Here is a 12404-nt window from a genome sequence, read left to right as displayed (position 1 = left end):
TGATTAATGCCACAGCTGCACTGTCAGACTGTGTATTATGGGGGCTAATCATCTCCTCCCGTGACTGAAGTGACACTGATTTGATGTTATTTCCGTGGTTATCATAATTTCTGCATTGTGGTTGTGGTAGATTCCAAGTCCTACTGCGAGTTGTATTCTATTTAACAATGGCAGACTGAACAGCATTGCGACTCGGTAAAAACGATTTCCTTTGTACTACCTTGCCGCATTCATTGGTAATCTACTGCCTTTTCCGTCTCCAATAGCTTTTACTTATATGGATGCTTTTATTTCTCTAATAGGGAAGCATAATGTGCAAAACTAAAACCCTAAATTAGAATGGTGAGGCACAGACATTGGTTGGAGAATAAAAACAGCAATTTTCCCATTGAAACACAAGAGAAACACAGACAAAACACTGACAGACACCTACCCCACTGCCTCCACCACTAATATAAATACATGAGGTTTTAGAGGAGTGAATGTTTACCACGCTGCTTTTGCTCAATCCTCCACAGGGCAGTATAGCCGACTTCATGACCCAAAGCAGTAGGCGGTTGAACAAATGAAAAAAAAAAAGCTGCACTTTTCACACAGGCTGGCAGCCCCCTACATACACAAATACACATCATAGAGCAAACATTTATGTCTCATCCACCCCCTCACACATGTCCTCCATTGTAAAGAACCAGCCAGATAGACAGATGACTGAGTCTCCCTCTTTCTCATCCTACTTTTTATATGTACAGTTTCAAAAGGTGTAAAAGTGTATGCAGGAGCTAAATCTCTAGCTTATACTCCATTTACAGACCACAGAACTGGAAATAGTTTCATATTGCAATGAAAGGACTGAAAACACTTGCACACTGTGGCACACAGGATCAAAGAAATCAAAAAATGCTTGCACACATACACACTTGAAATGACAATGACCACAGTGCTGGAAAGTAAAGGATCAAAGATATAAGCTTTTAATTCCAGAGACTGAGCCATCAGAGTCAATGTGCTTGAAAACTGAATGGTTTGTGGGTGATGTTTGAATTGAGTTGGCATGAGGGGCATATTGACACAAAAATGATGAAGTATGTGTACAAGTACCCCGACCCTTATACCATAAAAATATGCCTCATGCTGCCACAGAGAACGAAATCAGGCTAATATGTCTTCTTTGTGTTGTCTTCTAATCAATACCCTTCAGCGTGTGATTTTTTTTTTGTAGCTGATTAGATTTAAAAAAAAAATTGGCCTTGCCTCAAATTCTGTGTAACTTTCAAAGTATGCTTTGAAAGATGAGACAAAATGTTAAACTGTTTTTTTTACAGAGTATTGCTGACATTGAACATTGTTCTCAAATGACTTCAACATCTTATTTTTCAGTCCATTTTTTTTCTAAAAGTAAGGTTTATTATGACTAGTACCCACTAGACCCACTAGACTCACCGTATTAAAGTTAGGGAACAGGCTAAGTGGGGAGGATCCATTGAGTCTGAAGGGCAGGAGGTGTTTGAGGTCGAGCTGAGGCTGCAGAGGTCGTCCTGGGACGGGGAGGGAAGCCAGAAGCGGGCTGCCCTGGGCCGATGTACCTGGACAACACAACAAGACTGATGTTAGAAGTTAAGAAGCATTATGAAATGTTCACATGAGAGATATTTCTGTCTCAGTGCAACTGTAGGAGAGCAACTACACTGCTGGCTACGAAGGGGACAAACGCAGTGCTCAGGGGAGGCCTGACTTTGATTTATTTGATACCAGAGGCACCATTACACCTCCAGCTGTCACCAAGCACTCACTGTGAAACTTGTTTGTATGTGTACACTTCCATTTGTGACTAGGCAGGCGCTTGTACTTGGGACAACACAATGTGTTTAAAGACGTACCTGTGTGTTTGAGGGTGGATGGGCAGTGTTAAATACCCCAATCACCTCAACTATCCATACTCATCCCCCCCAAGGACACTCACCTGCCCCTTATGTACATGCACACACATACACATAAACACATTATTTAATTACTGATTTATTGGCTAAGAAAAGGTGCCTGCAAGAGGGGAAGATAGGAGTTATCAGATTTCAAATGGATCAGGGATGAAGAGATTTCTAATTTTCCGCCTGGCTGCATTTCAGTAGACCGGTGTGCTCAGCAGTGTGCAGGCACTTATCCCAGCAACAGGATCAATCATTCGATGTCAGCTGCGGGTCACGGCGGCCACCTGAAAGTATGCCTATCATGTGAGCTGTTGTGCCATACACATTTATACTGAGGTAGTCGCACACAGAAAAAAAAAAAACCAATCACCAACTGTAGAAAAACATCAGCACCACAGAAATACAAAAGCTTGACAATAAAAAAGAATCCTTTAACTCTTTCCCCAATAAAGACGACATTTGAAGACATCCCGTGTACTATTAATGGCGTGTTTTCACACCTCAGTATGTATCAGTGAAGATGTGGTTTGACAACCATTAAAAGGGTTTCTAGGATTTTCCCAGGATAGCTGCATAGGCATACACCACCCTCACTAACCTTTGACAATAAAACATTAAAAGTAATGGAAATTATTAAGATCTTTGGTCCATATCTAACTATGTAATTACATAACTATATACATTGTCCAATATCCTACACATCCAGTACATGATTCTTTTAGCATCAGCTTTGAACATCATTGCTAGAAAGACTAGACTGGATAAAATACAGAGCTATTCCACTCACAGATCACCAGAAGACTGCTCAAACACTGCTACAAAGCCATCACACCCAACAAAATAACAGAAGCTGTCAAAATAAAGCGCAGTTGGTGCTCTGCAAAATTTTGTGTTGGTTTTTTTCTTGCTTGTTGTGGCATCTTTGTAGGACCTTTTTTCTCTCAAAATTGCTGTCAAGGTTGCGGTACGATGTTGATATAGCTGTATGGCTTGTGTAAAGCGCGGAACACAGTGATAGATGGGGAATCTGTCAGTAGTCTGGCCCATGGCTTTTTGCGGCTTGGCAGGATTGGCAGTTATGTGTGTATTTGGTGGGTGGGGGGCTGAAACACTAAAGCCTTGAGCATATGCTCCTCAGCACTGGGCTCAGGCCTGCCTTTGCCATGTGTGGGATCTCCTCTGCAGTCTGTCTGACACTGAAAGAGTCAGCACAGGACGGACGCAGCCTACAGACACGTGGGCAGCAGCCGGCAGGGGATCGCTCCTACTCGCAACATTCACAATCACACAGAAAAACAAGGAAAAGCTGAGTCTTCTCTTGGCAGGACTATCAGAGGAGAAAAAAAAGCTGGGCTCGCAGGGAGGACAGTTATCAGCTGATAGTGCTTCCCCACCTCTATGTGACTCCCTAGGCAGCTTATTAAATCAGGGGCTGGCTGTTTGCCTCTTTGGATGATAACACTGCAATGGACGCACAGCCTGAATCCTGGCATGTACGACAGCAAGCGAGGGAGTGTGTGCGCTCGGCTTGCATGTACTAGATGAGAATCAAACATACACAGTAAGACATATAAACAAAACTGCCTACGCACATCTGAAAACAAATAGCTCCGAGGGCAAGCGGGAAGTCAACACACACACAAATACACACACACACATAAAATCAAACAAGGTATAATTTTGCACTTGACGCATATTGTACGGGATTTTACTAGAACTACTTTTTAAAGCAAGTACATCCCCATTTCTTGTGTTTGTGTGTGTGTATGTTAGTAAGGACAGTGGATTTATTTTTCTTTTAGCCTTCTACTTCCGTTAACCTCCCATCACTCTGCAAATGTTCCACTCATGTGCGTGTTCCTCTACATATGAGTTTGCATGCATATGTGGTTAGGTGCACATATGCTCTTTCTGTCCAAAGTTATGTCTGCATCAAGGCTTAGATTTATTTATGCCTCACTTGTGGCCCAGACAACCACTGGCAGTTGAGGCAAGGCCTGAAACCAAATGTCCAGCCTCGTTCTCTCTCCCAGATGACTTTGCTAACGGATCTGACTGTCTCTGCCAGTCCTTCCCCAGGCAGGCTCCCTCCTCCTCCTCCCATCACAACAGCGCATTCCTCCCTCTCATGACTCACTGGGCTTGGTTACACAACAGCCACCGTCACATTGTATCTACTCGGATATGTGTGTTTGTGAGGCGCATTTGAGTCGTGGAATTCAAGCAGCGATTTTTCAATTATTTTCTACATGCACACCTGAGAAAAATAATGGATTCTAATGTATACATGCAGGCACACTGAGCCGTCCCTCTTTCACGATTGCAGAATTAGCCCTTCAACCCCCAAGTCCTTCTACTGTAATCCTCTTGTCAGTACTCCAGTGCTCTCTTAGGTTTCTGACAAATTGCCTTTTCTCACATCTAAATACCCCATCTCTCCTCAGTGCTCTGCATATATTCTCACTGCTGAGCAGCACAGGGGAAAAAAAAGGAGAGGGTCTGGGAGGAGAGAAAACCTTTCTATTTGTGGCCCAGTGTAATTATGTGGATAGCTGCTGGCACAGCAGGGTCTTGAAGTTCGGTGAGTGGATCTCCACCTTCTTTTTCTCCATACTGTTGTTGTCCAAGATGACATACAATTTCACCTGAGATCAACTTGCTCCAAGCAGGTGCCCTTTAAGGTTGGACATACGATGATTGATTCACCCTAATTGACCCAAGCCTTTAATTCAATCTCAGATATCACAAAACTGGGCTGGCAACATTTATTCCAAATCTGCAAGGTTAACTAATATTAGTATCTAAATTTTAGGGTTTCATTAAACTTTGTCCTCAGCCCTCAGAAGCTGAATAGGAAACTGTACTGCTGTAGACCTCTAAGGACCCTCATGACAGTGGATGTACAGTTGGTATAAAGAGACAAAACAGTACATGACCATTCTTGCTGACAAGCTCTCCAGTTCACAACTCAAAGGTTAGACTAAGAGAAACAAAAAGTCTTATTATGAAGTTTCCTATGGAGCTTGGTGGAGAAGGAAACATGATGAAATCCTTTGCTTAAGAACATTTTAAAAGAACATTTTAAAAGAACATATCAGAGATGTATTTGTCCAAGTCTCCAGTTTTGCATCATTTTTATTTTTTCTTTGTAGAGACGTGATTGTGGGATCACTGGAGTAAAAACCTTTACTTTACAATTCCACATATGATTTCCACATATTTAGAGGACATTGTGTACCACATCCCTGATGCTCAGCTGTGGCTGCCTGCTGAGTAACAGTCAGATTGTCAGTAAGACCTTCATCATTAGGCCTCTGATCTGATTATCCAGCTGTGATGATGAATATCTACATATCTGAACTTAAATGAACATGGATTTGCAAGGGAAATTGCTGACTGGTGAATTGATGAGCACTAAGTGCAGGCACAACGTGAACATAATTACACTGAACCATGCGGATGCTTCTTTTGTCACTTGCCAAGTACACATTATAACCTCTCTTTTGATGATGTTTAGCACGGTCTTCATAATTCAGTCAGTGACTGTAGCCTTCATGTTCCTAATACGCACACAGTCGAGTTCTGACACGCACACTCAGAGTCATAACACGATGTGGCTCATTGTGCATCTGCCACACTGTTGCCACACTGTTTCACCATCCCCCAGTCGCCCTGCGAACTTCCCAGCGGCTGCTGCCCCGCCTCAGAGGTGCTGATGGGACTAGATCTGACAGCATAGGAAGAGGCAACAACTACAACTCTGTGTAAAAATAGAGAAGTGGAGCTTTTTAGTTACAGTAATGTAACTAATAGAACATCTTTTTCACTGTGGTATGAAGTAACCCAAGACATGCTATGCATACAAACGACTGCTTCAACTGCTCTATGCTTGGAAACTGTAAATCAGGCTCATAGTGTATTAGAGGTTCACAGCTATTTGAGGGCACAAACTGACATTGCGCTGCCCCTGGATGTCACTGACAGACAGAAAGAGACAAAGATTGGAGAGAGAATCCAGGAGTGAAAGAGATAAGTAACTCCTAACAGCCAATTAGCTTCTACTCGGTCAGGTGGTGGTGTGGGGGCCACTGAGGGAACTATTATAGTCTGGACAAGAACATTAAATACAATCAGCTTTAATTAAAGATCCCCACTCCCCCACCACCCGCTCCTTTAGTTATGCTGATAATCTGCAAGATAAGCTGAGAGATGTGGCTGGACTGATTACATGAACCACTAAACAGATCATGAAGGAACTTCACTTAGCAATCCATTAAGCCAATTTGACCATTTCCTCAGCGTGAAATACGATGACCTGTATGCTTCTGTCCATCATGATACGAACACTAGTATTACAACTATGAGCTGCAACTGTTTTTGCTTTCAACCAGACCTTTTGGAGATTGTTATGTGTGTAAGCAATTTCTGTGTTTCAGCGAGAAAGTAGAATATATTCTCAGTGGCATGCAATTAATTTTTTTCCCTCTCCAAAGAACCCTCTCATTTTAGCTCCCCTGCTTCCCATCTCTCATTTTTCCACCTTAGCTTAAAGCTTTTTAAATTTATTTATTCGAATTATGTTTCTGCTCTTTTTTTCGGGGTCGCTCGGCTTGCCGTGCTGGCTGCACTGTGGCTAGATATTATGCACTGAAGTGTGTAAGTTGATAACTGTTTGTGCTACACACGGCAGTTTGTATTTCAGTGTGTGTCAGAGCCATATATAGTTTAGAAGGTAAATATGTACAAGGAATATTTGAACAGTGCAGAGTCCCAACTCTTTGATTTCTGATGTCTGAATGGTGAGGTGTGCTTGTCCACTAAGAATTTTTATGAGTATTAAATTCAATCTCAGCACAGTTGCTTCTTTTATATTTTAAGCTAATCTACTCATTAAAAAAAATATCTTTCATATTTAGTTTTGGCCTCCTTTCCCCTTCTTTACTCTGGATTGCAGAAGGTGGCAGCCTGCTCCATGTGGCCTGATTATATGCAAGGCTAAGCACAGTTTGACCCCCGACTGAAAATAGAGCATGCTTAGGAAGAGAGATGACTTTATAACTTTTTTTCACATGCAATTTTAGAGGAAATATTCAAAGTCAGACCGTGAAAGTTTTGCGTTTACCTCTCTGTCAACCCCAGAGCCTCACCTGTACTCAGCTAGCCTTACTGTCCTACTTCACTGGGGTCATTTCTGTAATTACCAACACAAAATGAAACAATGTATGAAGTAAGTTAAGAATGCAAAACATTTTTAATGTTTTATAGGCCTCAGGCAGTTCTTTTACAGTTTAAACAAAGGTATAGAAAGAGCTATTTTTTGTCAATAAATAAAATATGATCTGAGACTTTTCTGGGGTACAGCCTTTGGCTTCAGCATCAACAGTGCTTCATCAGACAAACATACTAACCAAAGCCTGGCTTTGCTGTAATTTGTTTATTCATATTCCATTCTAAAAGTACAAAAGAACAAAATTCGCTTAATTGTCTGTAATTTGTGTCTTTTTTAATATTACGGTGTTATAATAATAATAGCTAGTCATGTGTGAAATTATAATATCTCAAATGTTCTAGCTAGTGGCAGGTTGCAAGCAATTATTCTTAAATTTCACATTCAGTCTAAAACATCAGAAAGGCTTTCAGGAGTGTGTTTAGGTTTACAGTATTTGGCTCCATTGTGAGTCGTGGGGGCCCAGTAGCAGGACCTTGTGGAGATGCTTCTTCTCCTGGGGTGTGTCTGTAATGAGTTCTGTCAAGCAGTGAGCTGTGCTCTGCTACCAAACCCAACCTGAGCAGAGGCAAGGCCCATCTGTCAAGCAGAGACGATAAGCCCGGAGCCATCAAGAGACAAATTGCTCGGCTTCCCCACTGTGAGACCCTACGAGGCAGTCTTCTAAAGGCAAGCAGCAGAGATGCTTCTGATTCCTGATGCTACACGGGAAAAAGGAGGCGGAGAAGGAAAATATCAAACACATTCATTTATGCAGATGGTGCCGTTGGCCAGTCATTGCTCTGGTGCAGCAACAGCAGCTGTACACAGAACTTCAGTGTGACTAAAAACCAGAAAAAAAGCAGGAAAGAAACATTATTTTTGTTTCTTTGCTTTTAAGCCGGAGGGTGAGCTGCTTTAATAAGTCCCCCACACTTCTCTTAATCCCATCACTTTGGTTTTCAAAAATAATGACAGCTGTTGGACCTTTCCATTTAGATGAAAACAAAACTAACTTTAATAAACAGATAGAGCTGGAAAGGTGAAAACAATCAAAGGTAAAATTTAAACATATGTCTGAGAGTCAACATTAACCCCCTCACCATCCACCACCATTACCGTGAATGACATTACTCCAGTTTAAAGAGTCACGTTAAAAAACAAACAATACTGAATAAAATAACTTGAAGTTGTGCCATGCTCCTAAATATGCAAAAACCTTTGGCTAGAAGCAGTGCAGGATTGACAGGAACTCCGATAAGGTTCATTTCCACAGCAAATTGAATCATTTGTGGAAGCGGGATTAAGTACATAGTTTTTTACAGGAATAAATATCAAGCTGGTCAACCAAGCGTCACAAAGCTATCATGCCAAGTGTGACAACTCATTATAAATTGATTACGGTAGATATGTGAGCCGGACTGTTTGGATCTTCAAGTAAGGAAGATGCCTTGTAAAAGAGTAAAAAAGGACAAGACAGAGGCAGCTTTCTAATTTTAACTCCCCAGCTGATGAGAGATGCAAGAGATGAAACATTCACTCAGACACTAAGATGCGGGACTAAAGGTGGTTATGAGGCTATGACGAAAGGGAAAAGAAAATGAAGTTGTAGCTATGTTAAACACAGTGGAACTATCCTCTGCTGAATTCCCCACTAGACGAGCATCAAGTTGCATCGCACACACACACACACACAGAGGAGAAAAGCCCTTCACAATTAATGATTCATTTACAGCCGCAATTCGTGTGAGATTTGTAAGAATCGCAGGCAAGAACATTCCCTTTATTTATATAAATGACAACAGCAAAGTGCTTGCAGAGAGAATTGTACTGTACGTTTCTTGTATATTACATTCATTGTTATGCAAAAGAGCTTCTGCAAAGCAGGTTGAATTTGCAGTCAGTAAATTGCTTTGCAGAGCAGATTTTTTTTCTTGCCATCAAATGGACCCGTGATTATCTAAATCCATTCCACCTGAATTTGTTTTTCACAAAATGTCTCTTTCCTCACTCATTCGCCTTTTACTAGGGTCTTTGTTTTAGACATTTCGCATAACACACCTAATTTAAATTCTGCTATCAGGCAAGTGTCTACGGCCAAATTAAAACTTAATGGAAATGTGTACTGGCTATAAAAATACAACAGGTTTCCTGTTCGTTTTAAGTCTTAGCTGTAAGGCCAAATCATTTTTATCTTCTTTTACCACATGCACATAACAGGAAAGTCTTATATTATTTGAGAGTGAAAAGTGCAGTTACATCAGGGGAGTAAACGTGGCTAAAAAAAAGAAAGGAAAAAAGTCCTCCAGCTGTTAGCACAGTGATAATTCATTCACAGCTCACTTACTTTAATGGAGGTTTGAGAAAAAACAAACTCAGTAGCAGCTCAAATATAATTTAAACCAGATATGCAGAAAGAACTGATATCTTTGATGATTGAACAGATGGAGTTTTTTCAGTGACCTAGTGTCCACATCCAGGTAAAAAGGTTAGCTGAAGAATGTGCTGGTGTTAAAAGCCAATTACCCCTGGCTGCTTTGGAAAGTACCATCACTCGCAATCAGTAGCGACCTTGGGAATTGAACTAGCTAATTTTGCCCAACCTGGGCTGTAATTGTTTCAAATCAGCCTCATGCCTCAGCATCACTGCCAGGCTAATTGCTCATGAGCGGGAAGATTAATCTACAGAAGCACATCTGTGGGACTTAATTTACGGGTCGCAGTGCCATGCCTTGTGGATCCATTAGACTCATTTGGTTTTCAATCCTGTACAGCATATGCAGCTAAACAAAGGTGAAACAATGGTGGGAAATTGCCAGGGAACAAGCAAACACAAGACCCACACTGCTAAATATTTGTACATAGTCAGATTCACGCAGTGCACAGCCCTGGTTGTCGATACGCGTAATGCATAGATACGCGTAATGACGACAGTACCAGCATCCGTGAACATTAGCTTATGCGAACGAGAGTGGTTTTTGAATTGGACATCAGACAGTACAGCTGTACTCCTCCCCAAAATGAGCCGTCCCTTATCAAGTTCCTCCCTAAACACCTGCTAATGAAGGACAAAACTCAGCTAGGCTCAGACACAGTAAACAGATTTGTACAAAGCAGGAAAAGCATCACTGTGTGACAAAGGTCAGCACTAAACCTGAAAAAAGATCAGTGATTGGATTGTGAGCCACTTTTAGCCTGAGAGAGGACAGGCCGTTCAGGCTCTCTGAAGAGAAACAGCTGCAAGTTGCAAATTGGAAAGCCTTTGTGAGAAAGGGCTCTGCCCTTTGTTGTCTCCTTCCTCCTCTCCTCAAAGAGCTGGCATGCAGATGTCTCCTCTCATTCCTCGCGTGTAATTACAAAGATGGGAGAAGAGCATAAAAGGATCATTCCTGATATGGCATTGTACAGCAGGCGGAGCACACCCGGCAGCTGGCATGTTTTTAAATAGAATTACTTCACTTTCAAAGCAAAAGACTTAACACTGCACTCCTCTGCTGCAGCCACTTATTTCCTTTTGATTGTTCAATATGACGTAGCAGACAGGATAATACGATTGAAAACAATCAATGTGATCACCAGTGGTGGTGGTACATACCTTCAACTCTAGTTATAGAGTGCTCTTGCTTTGCCTGGGTGCAGAGAGGAGACATGGGACTGAGCAGATAAGGATTCTTATCAGAACATGTGCAGGTGTTTAGTGGAGCAAGGCTATAACAGGATTCTTAAGTTACTACTGGCTGGCAGGATTTCATTTGATGGCAGAAGTAGGAAAAGAAGTGCAGATGGATGGTGAGGTGGAGTTACAGAATGGAGTGAGCTGGTGGCCTGGGTGTTATAATTGTGAATCCCCCCCAGAGTGCCGCAGTACCGCATGTCTTTGACACCTGCTGGTGTGGTGATAAGAAGTGAAAACCAATCACTCCAGCTACCCGCAAGCCCCAACTGGCAGCTTGCTGCCTCTCAGCTTGCTACTCGGGTATTTCTCTCAAATATAACTGGCTTTCTGCTATAGGTCAGCTCCCTCTGTAGGCTGACACCTCAGGATCGGAAAACCAGAGACGAGAGGTGAGGTTATAGGAGGGGAGACTACTAAAGGACAAGCGAGATGCTCATTAGTTTACAGTAAGCCCAAGTAAAGGGTTATATACCACAGAACCACCTCTATCTATCTATCTATCTATCTATCTATCTATCTATCTATCTATCTATCTATCTATCTATCTATCTCTTATCCAATTCACTGCTACAGGAGAAGCCTAATACAGCTGTAATAGGGCAAAGACAGGGACAGGGTACACACTAGACGAGTTGCCATTCTAACAAAGAAAGAGACAATCACTGACACCTATGGCCAAATTAGAATCACTAATTAACTTAACTTCATGGATCTCTTCAGACTGTGGGAGGAAGCCAGAAACCCAAAGAGAACCCACACAAGCTTGAGGGAAACATGTAAACGGCACACAAAAACTCCTCAGTCGCTCCAGGATTTTCTTGCTGTTAAGCAACAGCACTAACCACTGCTTCACCATGCTGCCCTGTTATTAAACAAGGATGAGTTTTTTTTAATCTCAAAACAAATGGATAGGTCTTGTCCTCACTTCTTGTTTACAACCAGAAATACTGTGAAAATGAGAAAAAAAAATGTAACCAGTTCTACCATTGTAAAACAGATTAAATGGTCGTGATATGCTACACTAAGTCCACCCACCATCGCTGGTGGCAACTGTATGACAATTATCCCTCCCTTAGTCCTAAAGAGAAAACTGAACACTTTATAACAAACCAGGAAAAATCCAACCTATTGTACTGATGACAGAAGAGCAGTTTTTATTGCACTGATCCAAGCATGCTGTTGTTGTGAAACATTGTGCATGCAGAGTGGAGGTCTAACCTCAGGTAACGAGCTTATGAAACAAAGTCACCAAATTTAAGTGGTTTTGAAAAAAATAAACAGTTTAAATGTGGAAAGAACAGTTATAGCTCTCTCTTACTCTCAAATTATTTGGGGTTAGTTGCTTTTTCTCCCAAAGTAACTGAACCAGGGTTTATTTCATGCAAACAACCTATGACTGAGAGTAGCAAGACTTAACCTACATTAACTTAAAGATAACTCATCATCATCACTGTGTTCTGTGTGTTTCACTGAGAAGGGTGTGCACATAAATGAGTGAGTAATTGTTTTCCTTTGGTTCTCAGAGCACTGGTGGAACACTCTGTTCTGCCATCTCACCACAAATTCAGTATGGAGGGTCACTTCCTTAGTTTCCATA

The 12404-nt window shown here is 41.7% G+C and overlaps 1 protein-coding gene across 5 annotated transcripts in view; it reads right to left on the bottom strand.

Annotated features, from left to right (window-relative positions):
* The window catches only part of znf385c (zinc finger protein 385C), a 147395-nt gene that overhangs the window by 26870 nt on the left and 108121 nt on the right, over positions 1 to 12404 (bottom strand). For all 5 annotated transcript variants that reach the window (XM_086289780.1, XM_086289783.1, XM_086289781.1 and 2 more), the window contains one exon: positions 1441 to 1583. In XM_086289780.1, coding sequence (XP_086145906.1) covers positions 1441 to 1583 — 143 coding nt within the window. The remainder of the gene's footprint in view (positions 1 to 1440; positions 1584 to 12404) is intronic.

This window comes from Aulonocara sp. 'chitande type north' Nkhata Bay, linkage group LG4 (genome assembly GCF_057382095.1).
Source record: "Aulonocara sp. 'chitande type north' Nkhata Bay isolate Kocher_YH1m ecotype deep benthic linkage group LG4, A_spYH_male_GT1.1, whole genome shotgun sequence".
Lineage (NCBI taxonomy): Eukaryota > Metazoa > Chordata > Actinopteri > Cichliformes > Cichlidae > Aulonocara > Aulonocara sp. 'chitande type north' Nkhata Bay.
This window is presented reverse-complemented; position numbering and strand designations above follow the sequence as displayed.